This window comes from Heterocephalus glaber, unplaced genomic scaffold, assembly GCF_053883595.1.
Source record: "Heterocephalus glaber isolate CG9 unplaced genomic scaffold, H.glaber_assembly_v1.0 deba00001600, whole genome shotgun sequence".
Classification (NCBI taxonomy): domain Eukaryota; kingdom Metazoa; phylum Chordata; class Mammalia; order Rodentia; family Bathyergidae; genus Heterocephalus; species Heterocephalus glaber.
The window spans coordinates 11,867,913-11,890,685 of record NW_028258372.1 but is presented as its reverse complement, the minus strand read 5'-3'; the positions used below and the strand labels follow the sequence as shown (position 1 = coordinate 11,890,685).

General features: G+C 35.9%; 1 protein-coding gene and 1 pseudogene across 3 annotated transcripts in view; one reads left to right on the top strand and one right to left on the bottom strand.

The window, feature by feature from the left end:
* Nucleotides 1–22,773, top strand: part of Slc9c2 (solute carrier family 9 member C2 (putative)) — an 87,663-nt gene that overhangs the window by 9,558 nt on the left and 55,332 nt on the right. For 2 of the 3 annotated variants that reach the window (XM_087194328.1, XM_021265410.2), the window contains exons 4-9: nt 431–559; nt 5,050–5,215; nt 10,732–10,848; nt 12,793–12,954; nt 16,046–16,145; nt 16,489–16,632. In XM_087194328.1, coding sequence (XP_087050454.1) covers nt 431–559; nt 5,050–5,215; nt 10,732–10,848; nt 12,793–12,954; nt 16,046–16,145; nt 16,489–16,632 — 818 coding nt within the window. Of the gene's footprint in view, nt 1–430; nt 560–5,049; nt 5,216–10,731; nt 10,849–12,792; nt 12,955–16,045; nt 16,146–16,488; nt 16,633–22,773 lie in introns of those variants that run through there. The other variant, XM_087194329.1, reaches the window with a different exon arrangement.
* Nucleotides 21,986–22,703, bottom strand: LOC110350885 (KATNB1-like protein 1 pseudogene; annotated as a pseudogene).

Sequence of the window (22,773 nt, the reverse complement as noted above, 5' to 3'; positions counted from 1 at the left end):
GATTTTTCAGTCTTAAGTAAATTTCTGTGAAACTGCAAGTACCTACAAGATTATTTTCCCTGCTTAAAGCAAATTAAAATAAACATCTAGCAGTCAAAAAATATTTATTTGTGAATCACCCAAAATTATCTCAGGTTTCATCAGTGGTAGGAATACCATTTATGAAAATACTAATTACATGCCACAAGTAATGTGGCAATGTATCAAAAATTGCACAGTTCTCTGGTGAATGGAAGTATATAACTATCCATTTGAAGAGTTAGACTAAGAAATCTACCACAAGACTCCTGAGACTGACCTTGTAGATAATCTCTCATTAGCTACCAATGAGAATATTCTAAAATTTGTTTTGATTGATACAGCATTGACCTAATGTCTATTATTTGAAAATGGCAGTAAATTAATTTCTTGTTTATCTTTGTTGTTCTAGGTGCGTGAACTTATTTACCCTCTTCTAAGAACACCAAGCTTTTCACTTTATTGTTATTTTATACCTTTAATTACATTTATGGTTTCATTGGAATTGGACTTTTATATACTGAAGAATGTATTTTGGCAGGTAAGAACACGTTTTAAAACAAATTACTGTCATTGCTTGCTTATACATGTTGATAGAAAATATAACTATATAAAAATTAATCATTCATAAATCTCACGTTTTTAGTTGTTTTATGCTCTTGGTTTTGAAGAATCACTAATTAAAGAGAGTCGAGGAGAAGGAGAAGGAACTAATATTTGTTGAGGCACCACTGTGACGAGACACTGAGTAAAAATCATCCCCATTTTTTTTCTTGAAGTTTTATGGTCAGTTTATTAAGTTCACTGGTGAAAGTTATCAGAAGAATATTCTCCTGAGAGTTATTTTTTCTTAGAAAAAAAAGAAAGGAAAATTAAAAGCCTCTCAGCACAGCCACAGTTGCTGTGGCTGTGGAGCTCTCCGGAGATGGTCCATCGGTCCTGTGAGTCACTCCCTGGGCCAGCAGGGTTGTAGTCTGGGTCGTCCTCAACATCCTCCAGTTCCAAGTCACCCAGTTCCTGGAACAAAGACTCATCTACTTCCACATTATTTCCAGCATCCTCCAAGAACTGGATAGCAGATGTGTCAAGATTATGATCGTTTTCAAACAGCTGTTTGCCACTTAATTTATTTTTTCCTGCTTGCTCTTCTTCTTTTATCTGTTTCTTTTTAATTTCCAAGAGTTCTGCATCAAACTTGGCTTTCCAGCATAAGAAATTCTCAATTGTAACCGGGGTGCCGTGGAATAATTGCTTCTCTGCTTCTTCTGCTTCTTTTTCTTTTAGTTTCTTTTCTTCCTCTCTTCTTGTTTTTATCTGATCTACCATTTCCTTTAATTTTTCTTGCACTGCTGTCACTAGAGTAAAGATCATGACCACACCAAGATTTTCCTCAGCCTGTAATGCTAATAATTTAAAAATGTCTATGACGTCATTATCCTCTAGGTTTTCCTGGGGAAATATTTCATAAAGAGGAGCTTCATCTGGGTATTTTTCACTGTATGTAAACTTGAGGGCAGTCTGGACAGTTTCATCATTTTCTCAGCCTCAGATGTTACAGTGATGGTGAAGCTGGGTGTATTTTCTGATAATACTGAAGAGCCCTGGCCGCAACTCCAGAGTTTCTGTGAAGCAGTCGGAGTAGATGGACTCCAGAGCCTCCAGTTCGTTTCTCTGCTCCTCGCTGTAGTCTGTCATCGCGGCCCTGGCTGCTGCCCATGGAGCACGCTGACGCTCAGGCAGCGCGCCACAGCCGAGTCCCGAGGCCTCCGGCCGGGCCGGCCTGCTGAGCCGCAGCCCTGCCTCGCTCTCCCATCCCCATTTTGCAAAGGAACAAATTGAAGTCCGGAAATGACAAGATGATAAATGTCAGAACCTAGATTCTGGTTCCCATACATGACTTCATCTCCACTTCACCTGTAAATTTGCCTCTGTTTTCACTTAGCTTGCTTTTTTTCTCTCTTAATTATGCTTGCTGCACTCATGTGTTTTTAGAGAACATTTTACTTGCTTTGGCTTTGTTCTGTTCTAACATCTACAGTTAATATTCATTGATTTATTAGCTTTTTGGGGGTATTTTGTGTATTTATAGTTTTAAATTTTTTTGACTTTTAGTGGTTTTTATTATCATTCAATTCTAAATTTTATTAGACTTTTACCCATTAATTATTTAGAAGTTGTTTGGAATTTTTCAAATATTAGTTTATTATTTCTGTCATCAGATTGTGGTCAGGGAATGTGTGTGTAAGTTTTGTGATTTATGGAGATTTGCTTCATAGGCTGGTACATGTTAAATTTTCCTAAAAGTTCCATGTTTGCTTTATAAAAATGAATATTCTCTAATTGTTAAGTTCAGAGGTCTAAATTTGTTCAGTAGATTGTTTTGTTAATTATGAAATTCAGTCTTTCAAGAATTGGCCAATATTGTTTTTCAACTCAATCTAACAAGTTTCCACTGTGCCCGTGGATTTATTAATTTTTCCTTGCAATTCTGTCAGATTTTACTTCATATAAATACAAGTTGTTACTAAGCACTTATAAGCATTATTTTCACAGTTAATTTTTCTTGTTATTCAATTACTCTTGTATTCTGAAATAATATTTTTTCCTTTAAATCAATTTTACTTGGTATTACTATAGTTATACCAGCATTATTTTAGTTAAGTTGGCCAACAATTGTTTCATCCTTTTATTTTCAAGATTTTATTGTTCTTATGTTTAGATATCTTTTTGATAGTATATATTTGGATTTTTATTTTATGCAACTTGAAAATTTCTGTTTTTTACAAAATCTTTTAGTTCATTGGTGTGATTAAAAAGAGACTTAGAAGTTATCGTCCAGAATGACTGTATAAGATATATAACAAAGAAACTCCTAGCCAGAGTACTTAGGCAAAAGAAAGAAATTAAGGATATCAGATTAAAAAGGAGGTAGTCAAATTATCTGTTTGTAGACAACATACTCTTATATGGAGATATATCTAAAGTCTCTACCAAAAACTGTTAGAACTGATAAATTCAGTAATCTTACAGGGTAAAAATATCAACATACAAAAATCAGTTGGATTTCTATATTCCAATAATGAACTAGCTGGAAAAAAGAAAGAAAGCAATCCCTTTGCAATAGCTACAAAATAAATGAACAACAAAAATCCCCTAGAAATAAATTTAACCAAGGAGGTAAAAAATCTCTAAGTGAAAGCTATAAAACACTGATTGAAGACACATAAAAAGGAAGGATATCCTATATTCATGGCTTGAATTAATGTTATTAATATGGTTATACTAGTCAAAGTGTTGACAGATTGAATGCAGTCTTTATCAAAATTTGAAATGCATTCTTCAAAGAAATAGAAAAAAATCCAAAATTTGTATGGTAGCCCAAAAGAAGCTGAATAGCCAAAAACAGTTGTGGGGTGGGGGGAGCTGGAAGTATTGACTTCAAAACATATTTCAAAGCTAACTAAAACAGCATAGTACTGGCATAAAAATACACATAGACCAATAGAACAGAAATCCCAGAAACAAATCCATATATTTGTCACTAACTAATTTTCTGACAAAGGCACTGAAAACTTTCAGTGGAGAAAGGACTGTTCTCTTCAATAAAATAGTGCTAGGTAGACTGGATATTCATGTACAGAAGAATAAAATTAGATACCTATAGCCTGCCATTTAAAAACTCTCAAAATAGTCAAAGATTTAAAAGTAAGACCTGACACTATGAAACTACTGAAAGAAACCACAAGAGAAATGATTCAGAACATTGGTATGCACAAAGATTGAAACCTCAAAAGCATAAGCAACACAAGCAAAACTAGGCAAATGAAGTTAAATGAAAATTGTGGAATCATATCAAATGAAAGATTTCTGCACAGCAAAGAAAACAATCAATAAAGTGAAGAGGCAATGTGCAGAATGGGAGAAAATATTTGTAAGCTATTCATCTAACAAGGGATTACTACTCAGACTATAGAACTCAATTAAATGCTCAACCCCCCAAATCATTCAATTAAAAATGGCCAAGTAATCGGAATAGATATTTTTCCAAAGAAGATATGCAAATTGCCAACAAGAATATGAAAAAATACTCCACATCACTAATCATCAGGGAAGTGCAAACAAAACCACAGTGAGATGTCCTTTCACCACAGTTAGAATGGTTATCTTGATCAAAAAGACAAAATTAACAAATGCTGGTGAAACCGTGGAGCAAGCAGAGATCTTATACATTGTTGGTGGGAATGTGTATTGGTATTCAGCCATCACGGAAAACAATGTGGAGGTTCCTGAAAGAACTAAAACTGGAATATTTTCCAGCAGCATCCAAACAAACAAAAAAGAAAGAAAGAGAGAGAAATAAATAAATAAAAAAAAAAAAAAAAAAAATAAAGTCAGAAATCAGTATGCTGAAGAGGTGTCTGCATTCGCCAAGGTCTGGATGGAATGTACACAATGTGATGATATTATAGCAATAAAAAATGACATCCTGTCACTTGCAGCAACCTGGATGGAACTGGAGGAAATTATGTTAAGTGAAATAAGCCAGGCACTGAAAGATGACTATCACACGTTCTTATTTATATGTGGAAGTTAAAAAAGTTGATCTCATAAAAGTAGAGAATAGTAGTTACAAGAGGTTGGAAGAAAAAATTGGGAGGATTAGAGAAATGTTAGTTAATGGGTACAAAAATACAGTTAGCCAGGTGAATTAGACTCCAGCATAGGAAGATGACTATAGTTAGAAATAATTTATTACATACAGTATTTAAAAATAACTGGAAGAAAGGATTTTGTGTTTCCAATGCAAAGAAACAAATATTTGAGATGATGGAGAACTAATTACCCTAATTTGATTGTTACACACTGTATACTTTGTACCCCATGTAATTATTATATATCAGTTAAAATATTATATGTAATTATTTATGTCAGTTAAAAATATAACCAAGATCTGATTCTTAAGACACAAGTAAATGCAGTCATCCTATCATTGGATGTTAAATCTAAACTATGTTATGAATTGGTTTGCAGGTCTTGTTAACTGGACTGATTAGCATTTTTGCTGAACTTGTCATAATTGTATATGTGGTAATGAGATTCAACGAAAGTTCATGGGATTTGCAGTGTTGCATATTCTTTAGCATTGCCCTTGTCATTATAGATCCTCTTCATTCTGGGAACTCACTAGAAACTATTGGTATGTCATATTTATTTCTTTTCCTTCTCTTAGAGATATGAGGATATATTATTTTCTTTTCATTATATGTCTTGCATGAATTGTGAATCCAGCAGAGTAAGATTTAGCACTTTCTTTCTTAAGGCTAGAGCACCGACTGACTTGAAGGAGCAAGAGCAGATAAGACAGTCACTAAAGATCTGACATAAATAGTATTAATTATATCTCACAGGAAGCTTTCAGGTGGGAAATACAATTTTTTAAGAAGGCAACAAACATTGGCATTCTTATTCTATGCCACTGAATTCAAAGCCACAAGGCTTTGGTGAGTTTCTTTGCTGATAAAGACCTCTAATACACTGGACCCTTGACTTATGAACTCGATCTGTTCTCAAGGGCTGGTTGTAACTCAAGTTGGTTGTAAGTCTATACAGCTGAGATCTGGATGTTTACCTGGGTACACAGTATAGATAACAAGAGGCAGAATTAGGTCCATTAACCTAATTAACCCGAGTTGTTCGTATGTCAGGCTGTTCATAACTTGAGGATCCACTGTAAGTCTTTATCTCTTATTAAAACAGTCTCCATTTTGGAGGATCTCTGGATGGGCAGCTGGTGGAGTTTATTTGAAAGAACAGGGGTAAGGATATAGTCTGGCACCCAAATGTATTCATTAAATAAAAGATTATTCTTAACATGGTTTGAGGTTTTATATTATTACTCATCTTTCTTGGCAAGGTAAAAGGTGATTTCACTCTAAAATGTCACCCTATTGTCGTGTTTTATCAACATAGTAGTAAAAATATTAAATAGTTGGATTCTATGGTTTCTGTATTTGACTCAAAATATCTTTTCCTAGCCAACTTTAAAGTATCAGTTGTGTTTAGAGCAAAGATGTTACCCTATGATTGCACTGAGAAACTGTCCATCTTTTCAGCAAGCACTATTTCTATTTTTACATTCATTTCATATACAGTTGGAAAAACATAAGAGGGATTTAGACACTGTTGGTGATGACGTTTTAAATCATTGCAAGGTAGTTTTATTCCTCAGAGTCTGTTTTTGTGTTCTTTGTTCTCCTAAGTATAATTTTCCCAGACTTTTCTTTATCTATTATTTTTCTTTCAGCTATTTGTACTTGGCATTTGCTTTATTACTTCATTCTCCTTCTGCCTCTTTTTTTTGCAATCTCTTGACTGCATATGGTTATTATAGAAAACCATTAATGTTACTTAATATGGTTTCCATATTCAATTTTTTAAAAAAGGAGTATAATGGAAAGTTTTCTATTTCTTTAAGACAAAATTGCTGAGGGCATTTGGACAGCTTTTGATATTTTCTTTATGGAATAACATTATATGGCATTTTGGTTTTGATTAATGGGCATTTTAAAAGAGTAAATCTCTTAATTACTCTTCACTTCTTTATTGGCTTAATGTAGAACTAACATTTTGCCCTGAAGGCTGTTTGTCTTCTTTTTAAAAATATTATAATAACAAGTATAAAATAGAAAGCCCAGGACAATTCTTTTTTACTCAGGGTAGCCCAGGCAAGCTGAAAGTTCGGACATGCCTGAATGAATTCTGGATCCAGTAGCATTTTTTCTTAGTAAGAGGCAAATTTGATTTATTTTTATGCAGAAAAGTGTTCTCATTTATTTTTGGTGTTGGCAGGGCTACCGTATAGTTCCTTCATGTGAATTAGATAAGTGGTTTTTTTCTTCAAAGCAGTTTACTTCATGGTTTTTTTGAGACAAGGTCTTGTTGTGTAGTTTAGGTTGGCCTTTGTGGCCCTGGCTGGCTTCGAACTCATGGTGATCCTCCTGCCTCAGCGTCCCCAGTGCTGGTAATTTTTTGTGGCCCTTTGGCATAGTTGTCCTACCTGTATCATACATGACCAACAGGCCTCATAAGACTGGGCTCCACATCACTCTCTTTTGGATCAAAACAAGCAAACCATGTATTTTTTGGAGATTGAGGAAAAAAAGAAACCTCATGAGGTTGTTTGTTTTGCCTCAATTTCCAAAAAGTGTCAGGTAGCTTGTTTTTCTCCAGTATCAGGCATGGAAATAATATATATTTTGAAGACATTTGTCTTTTCATGAATGCTTGGTTTAGTTGCACAACATACTTAGTGAATGTGTCTAAAATACGACAGGCTACAGGCACTCCTTGTTTCATGATGGAGTTCTGTCCTTGCCATTAGGTCATTAAGTGAATTGGTTGTTAAGTGAGGACCTGTGTATCGTATGTACATTACAATATTTGGAACAAAGAAATGGTCAAAGGAAAGTCCAACTTGAGGACGCTGCTTTTATTTGCATCCATAATCTTACACACAGTGCTATAATGTATAATGGAATATAAAACTGCAGTACTGTACTACACAGAACAATCAGCAAAAATTATAGTACTGTATAAACAAGGTGTGGTGTACAAAAAAGACACTGAGGCTCTATAAACAAGAAGTACAGAACTGTAAAAAAAGAAAAAGACAGGATGTAAGTCCAAGCAGGTAGATCATTAAAGGAGGAACATTTGTATTCTCTTCTGGTTTCCTTCTGCCTGAATGGGGGGAAAAAAAAACCTCCTCATGATTTATGGGACATCAGGTAGAGGACTCAGAAAGTTATTGTCTCAATAGTGAGGAGAATTAACCTTAAAGGCTTCTCTGGTGCTACCTATCAAAGCTTAAAAGGAGCCGGGGATTTAGCTCAGTGGTTTCGCCACCTGCCTCGCAAGCGCAAGGTCCCAAGTTTGATCCCCGGTACCCAAAAAAAAGAAAAAAAAAAAGATTACATTTGGTCCGGGATTTAGTTCAGTGGTTCAGCCACCTGCTCCGCAAGTGTAAGGACCTGAGTTTGATCCCCGGTACCAAAAAAACAAAAAAAACCCAAAAAATGCTTAAAAGGAAGACTCAAAAGGTTCATGTTGTTCCTAAGAAATTTAACTGGATTCTGGAACAAAGCTCAAGACTATAGGAATTCAAAACTATACGACATCTAGTAAGATATATGTCTCTAATCTAATAGAAAATTATCAGGTATGAAAACAAGCAGGAAAATATGACCTATATAAAGTACACAAATAGCCAGGCATGGTGGCACATGCCTATAATCTCAGCACTTGGGAGGCTGAGGCAGGAGGATTGCCTTGAGTTCGAGGCCTGCCTGGATACAGGCTACGTAACGAGACCCTGTCTCAAAGAAAAAAAATGTACTCAAATAATAAGTGGAAGACCCAACAATGATGCAGATGATAGAATTAGTAGACAGAAACATTAAAACAGTGATCAGAAGTGGGCCATGTTTGTGCCTGCCTGCCTGTAGTCCCAGCTATGTGAGAGGCTGAGGCAGGAAGGTCGCTTGATCTCAAGGTTTCTAGGACAGTGTGGTGAAAACTTTAACAAGATCTGGTCTAAAAAAAGTTATTATCTTCATATCCCATATGTTCAAAAGGTAAAAGGAAAAATTGAGTATACTGTAGAACCTGCTCATTTCAGCTTATAATAGTCAATTGTTAATTAAGAATTTTGCAAGCCAGTTGTTAAAAGATTGGTAGCTTAGAATTGACCATAGTGGAGGTGTTTTTAAATGGAATTGGCAAGCACTTTTTAAATTTTGGAGAGCTGGCTTTTTAATGTACTAGTGGACATTGTAGATATAAAGGAAACCTAAATCAAACTTTTAAAGATGAAAATCAGAGTGTTGGGGATTTAAAAATTCTAGATTAGATTAGATACTGTAGAAGGGAGGATTAATGAATTTGGAGGTATAGTGATAAAAAGCATCCTAAGTGAAGCTTAGAGAGAAAAACATTGGGAAAAAACCCCCCCTAGAACCAGTGAGCTGTGGGACAACTTCAAGTGATCTAATAGATGAGTCCCTTAAAGAGGGGAGAGGGAGGAACCAAAATGTTGAATAAGTAATGCATAAAAAATTTCTAAATTTGATAAAAACTAAAGGAATAGATTTAAGAATCTCAATAAACCCAATAAACACAAAGAACATAAAAGCCAAAGCCCTTAAGACCAAGGAAAAATAAAAATTTAAAAGCAGCCAGAGAAAAATGCACATTATATCCAGAGGAGCACCATAACAGTGTTAACATTTATACAGCAGAATTACAGTAAAGATGATAAAAGTCTCTTTAGAAAAAATGCAAACCAAAAGAACATGCAGTAACATTTATAGAAAACGAAAACACAATACTGCCAATGTAGAATTCTACACTCAATGAACATATCTTAAAGGGAAGGTGAAATAGAGACTTTCTTTAACATACTAAAGCTGAAAGAATTTCTTGCCAGCAAACCTGTGTTACAAGAAATGTTACAGGAAGCCCTTCAGGCAGAGAGAAAATGCTCTCAGATGGAAATTTGGTTGCCGAAGTTCTAATCTATCACCTCCCTGGTAACATGTAGTATTTTTTTGGTCTCTGTGTATTTGTCTGTTCTAGCTACTTTGTATAAATCAAACCGTACAATATCAAAGAGCTTCCTTATTTATGAGAGATACATTTCTATGATCTCCAGGGGATGCCTGAAACTGTGGATATTACTGAACCCGGTGTATAATAGGTTTTGTCTAATACATACATACCTATGATAAAGTTTAATTTATAAATTATGCACATCAAGGGGATTAATAACGATAACTAATAATGGTCTATGAAAGTGACAATTTTATAGCTTATTATTTTGTAATAAGTTACTTAAAACTTACCAATCATTATTTATTGAATTCTCTGTTTAATATTTTTGGATCATTACTAACTTCAGGTAACTGAAACTATGGAAAACAAAACCACAGATAAAGAAGGGTTATTGTATGTGGGTTTTGTGTCTGGCTTCTTTCCTTTAGTGTTTTCAAGGTTCAGGAATGTTGTATCATGTATTAGTAAGCACTGCTTTCCTTCTGTGGAGGAATAATGTCCCACTGCAGGGATATGCCAAATCTGTTTATCCATTCATCAGCTGTTAGGCACGGAGTTGTCTCCTCTTTTTTCCCTATTATGAGTAATGCTGCTATGAATATTCATGTACAGATCTTTGTGTGGACATACATTTTAAATTATCTTGGATATCTACCTAGGAGCATAATTGCTGGCTCATAGCTTATACTTATTTCTAAAATGAGGTTCTTTTGGAGTCAAATTCATGTTTATTCAAGCTAAATGTGGTGTCCTAAGATTTATCTCATCTTGAAGCGCAAGCATGGCAAAGGCCATGGGCAAAAGGGGTACTATTACCATGTTCCATCATCCCTGGAAATTCAGAAGAGACAATGGAGAAATTAAAAAATGGTGATTGTGACTGTCTTGCATCCCAGTTAGGTTCTTTTCCTCCATCTTATTCCTGTTTTTTTTTTTTTTTTTTTTTTGGTACTGGAGATCGAACTTGGGTCCTTGTGCTTGCGAGGCAAGCGGCAGAACCACTGATCTAAATCCCTGACCCCTTATTCCTGTTTTTTATGTTTCTAATGCCAGAGCACAGTTTTCAAGTGCCACATTAAATTGTATTTTATATTTCTTTTCCAGGCATTTCTAAAATGCATACTGATTTCCTTAGAGGTGAAACACTGATCCATTGTAGTGTCATGCATATTTTTTTTGGAATTTTTCGAGGTGGCACAGATGATATTAACATGTTTAGAGGTAAGAGCATTTCTGGTGTCTATATATTTTCTAAAATCATTCTTTTGAAATTCAAATCCATTCAAGATGTCTTTCCTAATGTATTGAAATTAAAATGCATAAAATACATTTTCTGACTTACTGAAATTAAAATATGTTCAAGATGTCTTCACTTTCTCTATACTTGATCCTTGGACCAATTAAAATGATACATTAGGTAACAAGAAAATAGTTACCATCTAGGTATTTTCTTGGACACCAAAGGGAAAAAAACATTAAAAATGATTTCATCTCCCTCAATATACATGTGGGTATGCATGTACACATACACGATTGTATCATCTGTCACATTTTACCTCTTTTCTGGATCAATCTGGATCTCAGTGAGTGGATGTTAAGCATTGGCATGATCCTGTATTTGAATCTGAGGGTAAAAGCAGGAAGGTTCATGCAGTCCTGGGGAGAAGATTCGAGAAGTGACATAGCCATATGTGGCTATCACCGGGATGCAGAATATGTTGCCATGCTAGTTTTCCAGACGTGGAACTAGCAGAGAAGAAAGGAAAAAGGAAATCGCAGCATAAAGGGTGAAACTATGCTCTCATGATTTATATTTGTGATAGCTGCAAAAGGAGGGGATGTACAAAAGGAGAAACGAGTATTGGTAGGTAAGGGAGTGTTTGCGATGTTTCTTTTCTTTTCTTTTTTTCTTTTTTTGGTACCGGGGATCAAACTCGGGTCCTTGAGCTTGCGAGGCAGGCGGCGGAACCACCGAGCTAAATCCCTGGGCCCTGGCTTATGGTTTTTAATGGGTTCAGGCCATGATTGACTGGATCCAAGGCAGAAACAGCAGGGTGGAAGAAGGGGCATGACAGAGGAAAGCTGCTCAACCTATAGCAGCCAGGAAGCAGAGAGAGAAGGGAGGAGCTGGGGACAAGAATACACCCCTCCAGGCCACACCCCAGTGACTCACCTCTTCCGGCCAGGCCCCACCTCTGAGCATAGGAGCCTTTGGAGGACCTTTCAGTGCTTCTTGATGAAGGAACTCTAGGCACTTAGAGTATGATAGTTTTTGCCATCTAGTTTTTTATTATTTAGGACTCTCCTGATACTTATCTGCTTACTGCCATTAGCACTGACGGTTATTACGACTAATGAAAAATTTGCTTCTCCCTTTCTCAAAATCTCTCTGGACTAGGGGTAGGAGTTGCAAACCCAGGGACCCTGGGTATGATTTGCTTAGTCCTGACACAGTGTGATGCTTAATCTTGAGTGTCAACTTGACTGGTTTGAGAGTTGCCTGGGGAATTAGGGAACCACAGGTTTGGGTGTGTCCAGGGAAATCATGGAGATGCGACTTGTATCTAGTTCCTGGCCCCTTCTTCTCTGGTGTCCTTCCCCTGAGCTTTGGTTCCCAGCTGCTATGAAGAGAGCAGTTTCGCTCCACCATGGCCTTCTACCATGATATTTCTGCCTTGGAGCTAGGCAGTCATGGACTGAACCTCTGAAACTGAACCAAATAAATTTCTCCTCTTTTAAATTGCTGGTGTCAGGTATTTTGTCCTAGCAACAGGAAAGCTTACTAGTACACTTAATTCTAAAAGTTTTTGAATTTGGTAATCTTTTTTTCTCCAGTGCTAGTGATTAAAGCAAGGGCCTCATGCATGCTAGCCATTACTATTGAGTTACATCCCCAACATGGGTTTTCTGTTGTTTGGGTATTCACTGTCTAATTTGTCACGGGGTTTTCACATTTATGCTCCTTGACTGCCTCCTGAGCATATTTGAATCTTCTGTTTTTGAATATTCTGTCTTGGGATGAGTAAACCTTAATCTATATTTTATGGGAAGCTCATATTGCTAAAGAATAAGGACCCCATTCAAAATCTCAAGAGCAAACCAAAGTGCCATCAAGGAATGAAATTGGACTCATTGCTGAATTCTTTGTTTGCTTCTTTTTTATAGAGCTACATGTAGCTGTGGGAGTCATCTTGGACATTTGTGGAAGCATCATATGTGGATATTGGTGTGCAAGAGTCATTGAGTTTATATTGACTGACCCTTTTAACAATTCATTGACTAATATCATTCTCAGCTTTTCATTGGTGTACATGACTTTCTACATCGGTAAGGCAGACACAAATACAAAAAATGCTGTCCTCAAAGTAAACTTTATAAATTTTGATTTTTGGCTTTATTTTGATTCCAGTTACTTTTCCTCAACAATGTTTCCTTTTTGTGATCTGTCCATGTGTCTTTTCATATTATTTTACTGTCATCTGCTGCTTTTTTCTGTTATCTTAACACCTTCTTTATTGCAACTTCATGTCCTGTTCTCTTTCCATTCATCTCTGATTACTTTCCTTCCTCTTGTGCTGTATCCTTTGACCTCACAAGTAGTCACTAGTAGTCCTCTGGAAGAGGAATAAGCACTGAGCTCATTCCTGTGCTGACCCTGAGCAATTCATCTGTAACATGAGAAAGTTCTGAGAGATGCTCCTGAGGGCTTTTCAGCTCAGCAGGCTTTTAAATTCAATTGGTCATAACCTGACGAGGCTGTTGAAGTAGTAGTCCTCTTCTGAACCAAGAAGCAGGAAAGAAGAGGCAGAAATCACATATATTTATGTCTGGAAGAGAGGCAAGAAAGTGAAATAATTACAGGAGTAAGAGTGCCCAGCATGGGTGGACTTTCAGCTAGTAAAAATTAAAGTGTTTACCAGCCAGAGCAAGGTCCCCAAGAACCATAGTAACTAAGGCCAATCTGTCTCCTCTCTCAGTGCAGCAGCTTCCATGCCTTAAAAACCTTAAAGGTTAATTATTTCTCTTTTCACTTTCAGTTATCTAAAAGCACTGCTTCTTCTACAGACAAATTGTTGTGGTGGGTAGGGGGGAGGTTTGCTCATTGCTCTGAATCAGTCAAATTATAAAAAACATTCACTAGAGACTCATTTCCTTCAACTTCTTCATTTCTTTTTTCTCCTGTGAAGCTTTTATGGATGTCTTAAATCACTGGAAACATTAGTCTTTCCATTCTCTATCAGACCGTGAGTTCCTTGAGGTGGAGTCCACTCCTTAGTTCCTTTTTTATTTGTTCCATCTCCTCTCAGCCAAGCTCAGAGCTTGCCATATGCCTGACAGTAACAACAGACGTTGGCTAAATAAATTGATTTTAGTCCTCCAAGAGCTTTGGAGTTAGATGGAGTTGTTTCAAACCGAGGCGCCACAATTTTTTTTTTTTTGGTACCGGGGATCGAACTCTGGTCCTTGAACTTGCGCAGCAGGCGGCGAAACCACTGAGTTAAATCCCTGGCCCTAGGCTCCACAATTTATTAGTTCATTGACACTGGATAATTAACCTCACTAAGCTTAAGTATCTTCATCTGTAAAAGTGGCCAATCACATCTACTTTGTAGAGGGTATTAGTTAGAGGCAGGCATTAGTGAGCTAATGTGTGTTATGTGACTTGCTTATGCTGGTGAGCTGTAGATAGATAGCTCCTGTGGGCATGCAAGAGCTGATTATGCACATTTCTTCCCAACTCTATATTCATGGTCATGAAATTGGCCATGGCGGGAATCTTTATACCACAGATACTGGAAGACACTACAAATCGGGGATTCCCCCAACCCCATAGCTTGTTTAAAACATTTACCAGAACACCACTGGGTTCAAAGTATGGCAGTTAAATAACGTTAATTCTTTTCCCTTTTCCTTCTTAAAAAAATGGCGTTTCCAGCCAGTGCTTGACATCCTCCAAAATAGAGGCCTACAGGTGTGAGTTAAGAGCAGAGTGGGAGGATGGGGTTCCTTAGAATATTTTAGCATCATTTCCACATTAGAAGGCTCTCAGTTTTGACATACAACTTTCCAAGTTGGGATGAGGTTATCATCTAATTAAGCAATAAGGATTCCTTATGGTCATTTAGGTATGCAACCAAAAAGCTTGGCCAATTCAACTCAGTTCAATTCAAATCAAATGTATGCCCCAAAGGTATTCAAAACCCAGTCATACAAATGAGAAAGAATTGAAATTAAGATTTGGAGGGACAGTTTCACTATCTCACAGTTTTTGGCACTACTGGTTTTGCTGTCATTGGCTGTATAAGTTAAACTCAGTTAAGTAAGCAAATAAAAAATATAAAGTGAACTTAAGTGATTAGATAAGTGAAAGGAATAATAAAATACTCTACAAAGCAACAAACAGTATTAATTTACTAAGGAGTAAGTGAATGGACAAATTAATAGCACAGTAATAATGATTATCATTTATTCATTGCTACAAAAGTGCGCCAAGCAATTTTTACCGAATCTGATTTAACTTTCACAACAATTATACAACTACACCTATTTTACAAATGAAAGAACTCAAAGGAGAAAAGGAAGGTCACAGTCTAATAGCAACCAACTTTGTTCTGTTCCAGAAGTTCTTCCACTTCTATTTTTCATGTTCTTTCTTTAGCTTTTTGTCTGTTTATAACGTGCTATTTGAAGAGACTACAGCCTAGGAGTGTTGGTATTTATGGTATTCTAACATTCTTCATGGTTATTTTTCTTGCCCCAGAATACACTTAGAAATCTGTTTAGAGCCCAGATTACCACTTCAGTTAGGGAGGCAAAAGAAAAGCAAGCTTCCAGAACTCCAGGTACCAACACTGAGCTTGGCCTACGACTCCTAGCCCGAGCAGCACAGTGCCCCTGTGGTGCCACACAGAGACAGTTATACTACTTTTCCATTATTCCTATCCTCAGTGACAATCTGGGGTTGGCAGATGGGGTCAAATAGACTTGGTTTGGACAATCTATTAGCGAAGAATGGCTTTTACATTTTAAAGTGGTCTACAAAAGAATAAAAGAAGGGAATATTTTATGGTATGTGAAGATTATATGAAATTCAAATTTTAGTGTCTATAAATAAAGTTTTATCGCATACTCATTTGCTTGTATACTGTCTATGGCTACCTTTTGCACTACAACAGCTGAGTAAGTAGTTGTGACAGATGCCATATTCCCCCGAGAAAGTTAGATATTTACTGTCTGGCCCTTTACAATAAAAAGCTTGCTATCCCTGATCCACAAGATTAGGGAAATCCCTTGAGATAGCTTTATAAGTAAGAAATACTACTCTCAAATTTTCCACCACTTCTTCACTCAAAATAAAGTACCTCAGTGTGCAGATTTAAATGCATTTAATTTTACTCATTTTTTTTTCTCTCCCCAGTGGAATATTTTGGAATGTCAGGCCTTGTTGCTTTGATCACAGTGGGACTTAATTTAGATTCCTTAAGCTTTAAAGCAAATATGGAACATGTAATTACTAAGTAAGTTTCCTATTCTGTATTTAATACAGATCTCGTAGAAGTTAAGTGTTTAAGAGGTTATGCCTTTGAGGGTACTACTAAAATTCCCTTTATATAACTTTTTAAAAAACCTTTAAATTTTGTTGTGAGTTACATTTGCAAAGAACTTAAGGTACCAGTAATTGTTGACATTAATTAATATTTTCATTATGAATGAAGTGCCAGTAGCTCAGAGATCATAGTTTTTTTTTAATATAACTCTTTGATAGATTTTACTTTCAATTGTGGATTTAAAGAAATAATCATTTTCTTCCTTTGTTTAAATGCATTGCTTAAACTGTCATTTCCTTTGTATTCATCCTAGATTCCTAATGATGTTTTCATCTGTATATGGACATTTAATATATGCTTTCTTTGGCATTGTGATTGGATGTGGAGAAATTGAGCATTTCAAATTTCACACTCTAGTTTTCACTCTCATCTTATTTGTGACAGTGAATTTTGTAAGGTAATAATTATATTTTAAAGTTTGTTTTTCTGAGCCTGGTAATTTAGCCCAGGATTAGAACTGGGAGGTGTACAGCAAAAAATGAAAACATTCTTGACATGGAGTCAGGAAACCTGCTCTGTTGTCATGGCCTTGACTATAGCTGCTCTGCAACCCCAGGAAAGTATTTGTTTTTCAAGGTCTGTGAAATGAGACAGGGTAGACTAGTGGCATCTGTGTCACCCTTGAGTTTGACAGAAATGCAAATTCCGGGTCTACTGAGTTGATTCTTTGGAGATGAGAGCCAGGGAAGAGTTTTAACATGTTCTCTCGGTGGTTTTGACTCAAGGCTAAAGTTTGAGCACCACTGAACGAGAATAATGGCTCTTAATATTCTCCTTGACTTTCATTGTCATTTATTGTGATCAGTAGCTATGATAAAGTCAGTGAGGTCTGGCTCTGTGAACATGCCTCTAGAATGCCAATGCTTGTTTGCGATAGCTTTATTTCCTGTAAGAATTGAGGACAACATCATTGCCACACAAAGTAGTGGTCAATGGAGCTTATTTTATAATATATCCTCATGGAAACTTGCTTTTACTGACTCCAAGGCACTGCATGAGCTCAGATATTTACTCTTACGTTATTCTACCTGCCACCTCTACTCCTGCCCCATCCATGTTGGGTCTAACCTTGGTGGCCACATGCTGAATCTGTGTGGTGGTCAAATCAGTAGTCATCTTTTTATCTGTTCTATTTCTATGTCTGGATCTCTTGAAAAATCATATTAAAATTGATTATTGTTTCCTAGCATAACATGTGCGTTTATCTTTGGTCTAACTTCCATCCTCTACACTTGTTAGCTTTGTTTCTATGACTATGTGATTTTGAAAAGTAACCTAATTGAAATTTTACTGTACCTATTTGTAAGATGGGCTTAATTATAGAGCTATCTCAGAGGTAGCTAAGAGGATTACAGGTCTAAGACTTTAGCACCCTGCCTGGCACAGAATAAATGCTCACCAAAGTTAGTTTCTATTATTATTAGAGCTCTTCTTATTTTCTCAGGATGAGAAAGAACTTTTGAAACTTTAAAGCAGTGAAAGGATTCCCAAGCGAAATTATCAGTAGATTTTAGAACAAAACATGTTAAATAAAATTAAAGAATAAAAACAAAGCACTGTATGTTTTTATTTATCCAGCATGTACTAAATGCCAAGGATTGTTCTCGGCACTTAGGACCCTTGAATGGTCAAAGCAGTCCTGAAAAAGTATGCTAATAGGGAGTTTACATTATAGTAGAGGCTTCCGGTGAGGGAAAACACATTAAGTAGTGAATATTATGTAATAGAAAGTGATAAAGATTGTGAAAAATAAAGCAAGCAGGTGATAGTGAGCTGTATCTTCAATAGGGTGGTCAGGGTAGCCTCATTTAGAAAGTGACAAAGTAAAGACATGAAAGAGGCCAGAGAGTGAAGCAAGGATCAGGAAGGCTTTTTGGGCAGATGCTCATCAGTGGGCAAACCCTAAGGGAGCCAGCCTGGCACGTCAGGAAACTGCAAGGAAGCCTTGGTCATCGAAGCAGAGATGAGGGGAGAGCAGGAGATGAAGTGATGGGGTAATTATGAAAAAATAAAAGATCCACGCATCATTGTTTTTTGGGGCTAAGAAAACTTCCTTGAGGGTAGTTACCTTCCTCTGGGGAATGCAATTTGTGGAGGGATTTGGTTTTTAAAAATTGTATACACTTCCTTTACTACTTGAATTTTTGCAACATTCATGCATTACTTTTATAATTTAAAACAAAGGTAAAATAATGAAAACCCAATTCATACAAATTTTAAAGAAAAGTAACTAGATCTCCAATACAATTATTTATAAAGAGCATGAGAAGTTTATACCAGGAAAAAAACCAAATCACTAAAACATTTAAAAATCTCTAACTCAGTAGAAATTAAAGAAATAAAATGAAAAGTGGCCTTGTTCTTCAGTCATAAAATCAGTGGTTTCAAAAGTCATAAATATGGCCCTTTGGGGACGTGATAAGAAGGACTCTTCTGGTCTGTCCCCTCACTAGCCACCCTGAATTTTCTCTGTTCCTTGTTCTTTTCACTCCATACAAGCAGGACATCTGTCAGATACTTGTCTTTTTGGGCACTTTCCAAAGTCTCTGCTCCACTGTCGTTCACCCTTACTGCTAGTGCCCATTCATTCTTCAAATGTCAGAGTAAATGGGGCGCTTCATCGGGAAGGCCTCGCTGCTGCTTACCCTCCCCTGCCATTGCCATCACAGTAGGTAGATACCACCAGTCTGCATTCTTCAGCACTATATAATTCTCCTCTGCAGTGCTTAGGGCAAGTATTACAGAATACTTAATAGTTAATGATTTAATGTTTGTCCTCCCAATGTAACATAACCCTTGAGAGAAAGCATCAGCTGTCTTGATCTTGACAACATCTTAAGATTCTTGAAGAGGTTTTTATACTTTTTTGAACGATTAAATAAATACATACATAATACATATCAAAAATCTCATAAATGTTCACATTCCATTTGTGTTAGTCTGGGTTCTCCAGGCTGACAGAACCAATAGGAGACACAGATATAGATACAGATGATACAGACACGGATACACAAAATAGGATTTGTAGGGAAACTGGCTCATGTAACATTGGAGGCCAAGTCCCATGGGAAGCCATCTATAACTTGGTGACCCTGGGAGTCAGTAGCAGGGCTCAGTTCAAAACTAAAAAGCTCAGGATCAGAGAAACTGATAATGTAATTCTCAATCCAAGATCAAAGGCCTGAGAGCCCATCAGAAATGCTGGTGTAAGTCCTAGAGTTCAAAGGCTGGAGAGCCTGGAACACTGATATACAAGGGCCAGAGAAGAGTGTCCTACTGCAGGAGAGAGGGGAAATCACCTTTTCCTCTGTCTTCTTTGTTCTACCTGGGTCCCACATTAAGGTTGAATCTTCCCCACCTAGTTCACTGATGTTGATCTCCACTGGAAGCACTCTCAGAGGCACATGTGGCAGCAATGCCTCATCAGCTCTCCAGCTACTCTAATCTCGTCCAGTGGACACCTGAAATCAACCATCACACCGCTTCTAAGATTGGGATTGAAATTGTAGACAAAGTGCTCATCAAATTGTATACATTAAGCATGTGCAGATATTTGCATACCAATTGTATCCCATGAAACTATTGTAAAATTTAAAATACAAGCAATGCTTTATTCAAAAGGCCTTCACTGGAGTGGTGTTCATAGTAATGAAAAGTTAGAAGCAACCAAAACGCCCAACTACTGAGGGGTATGAATTGTGGACAAAAGAATCTTTCACTTCCCTTTTATCAAATTATTCACCCTAGATTTGTTCAATTTTAAGACTAACAGAAAATTGTTATGAATCTGTTAATAGACTCTACTAGATGGGAAAGCTTCAAAGGACATTTGATATTAGTAACATTGGAAGGTAGACTGAAAGCTACACATTTGTAAGATTATTTGCATTTTTGACAATCAGAAAAATAAAAATTATGAAACTCATTAAAACAGTAAAAAATTTAGACCTTAGGATTTGTGAATAGTACAATAGATTTAACACTTTGGCAAAGATTAATTTGGCCTCTTTGATGCTAAAGTTAATATGTCAAGGGAGCTCTGAATTTTCTACAATAGGCATTGGATATGTGGGCCACTTTCTGAGTTGGACAGTGACATATATGATCTGGATCAATTTTTTCCTCTACAGAGTTGTAGTGGACATATAATTTAGTAATTATAACAGTACTTAGGTATTTATACTTAAAAATAAAAATTTAAAGTTAGAATATAAAATAGTAATAATATATGGATTATGATGTATTGTCACATGTATCAACATGTAACTATATGTACATATCAAATGTATAGTGTAATGTATATATGTATAGCTACCTCTGATATTGCTTCTATATGTGCACACACTAGACTGTACCTAATAATTCAGAACTGACCTGAGAGGTCACTGGGTTGGCATGAATTTACCTGACTACATATAAAATAAATCCACCAAAGTCAATGATATTTCATGGAAAAATTATTTAGTAAGACTGAAAGGGTAAGAGTCTCTTTGAAAAAGATTTGAATGCAAAGCAGAAGAGTTTGCCCAAATTAACTATATAGTATATAGATGCCGAATATAGATTTTCTGTTTCTCAAAAACAGGAATTCTCTAAATTGGCTTGTATGATTCCTAGCTGAGCAACTGATTCACAATATGGTTTTTGAGGATGAGATATGTCTGATTTTACTTTTGCTGAAATCTCACTTGTTCTAAATCATCTGAAGTACAGTACTGATACCCTAAAGACAGATTCTATAGGATCTTATAGAAAAATGACTTAGAGAGCATGAAGGCACAAATTGAAGTTAATTGTGTATGATTTTTATGAGATTGCAAGAAAATCTTGGTTGGATTAAGTTTATTAATATCTCTATGATAATTTTACCTTTTGGCCATAATCTGTACATCTTTCAACTCCAATTTCTGAATCTGGCCATTTTATGGCCTTTCAGGGAACACATTATCTTGTCAATGCTCTTTGAAGAAGTTTTCCTGTAGGAATTTCCTATCTGAATACAAACAGTACACAATAGAGTAGTGTTAATGATAAATCAGATAAATGTTCTGGTAAATCAGAAATGGCAAATATTAGAGATCTATATACAATAAAAAGTGAATATAAGTTCTCTAATTCCATGGATATTTCCAGTTAAATATTCATACAAATACATGTTCATATTTTTCTTTATACAGCGATAATACATAGATACATGATGTGAAGATTCTGGCAAAAAAAATCAGAGATACTAACAATATTCTCAAGTTTTAAAAATGGTGGAGAATATGTTTTAGCAACAACATACTATATTAATATAAGCCCCTGACTTAATTTCATGATTTTATGCCAGAAGCATGGTTGGTTTAAAAAAACCCAGATATTGGTATCATAACACACTAGCTTATTAATAATTAAGGCATTTGGTATTCACTTGTATTTCAGTGTGTACAAAAAATTTAATAGTGATTATTTACTATAATGTCTTAAACTTTCAAAGTCTTTTCAATATAAGAAAATAGCTGCACACATTTAAGTGGTTTTTAAAAATTAAACACACAAAACAACTGATGATTGGTCTCTGTGGTTCCTAGTAATAAGTTTGGTCTTATTTTTTCACATAGTATAAATTATTTATATGCAGGATTGCATTAAGGCCCAGTAGTTTTTAAACAATGCTACCAAATAACCATAGCTCCCCAATGCAGCAAAGGGGAACAATCTTCATAAAGCACTTCATTGAAGTTGAAGTATCATCCTTCAGTGCATCTCTAACATTTCATAGCATCTATATCCTTAACTATATTGCTAGTAGATCCTGGAGCCAAAGTAAGATGGTTTTCCAGTTTCCACAGTCTACTTAATTGTTGTTTTAAATTCTGAATATTTCTATCATATATAATTTGGGTAGTTCTGACTACCACCATTTTATTATTTCATGAAGTCAATTTAAACCAACTGCTACACATTTTTCAAATTTGCTTTTAAGTAATGATTTTACGTGAGGCAACAAGTCTACACAACAGCCAAGTGAGATATGTTGTATTTCTTTGTGTAAACTGTCGGTGAGCACATGAAGTGTGCAATCTACCACAATTCCAAGATCTTTTGTTCTCACCAAATAAGTGACAAATTCACTTATGTTTCTCTTTCTCCAGAAAGTGAAAGCTACATTTAATCTCAAATTCCTGCTGAACAAAACTTGGGCCATTGTTTCATGGTCCTCAGAGAAATTTCGCAGAAAACCCCACTGTATTCTGATGATGAGCTTTCTGTCTGTGAAGAGCCAGAATCACTGTGAAGAGCCAGAACATATTGAACCCAATATGTTCAACTATTGTGGCATAATTTTTCGGGCAGGTGACCTGTGCAAACCAGTTTATATATTCTTTATTTGCTTGCCACACTCTAGTATTATTTTCACACTCATATAATATTTAGAAAGCAGATTTAGTTTCAGCAAGCTTGAATGACACCAATAAACTGCATTGTCTTCTCTTTCATATAAATTTTATATGAAATTTAGCATTGAGTACATAGTTTCAACATAAGTAACATA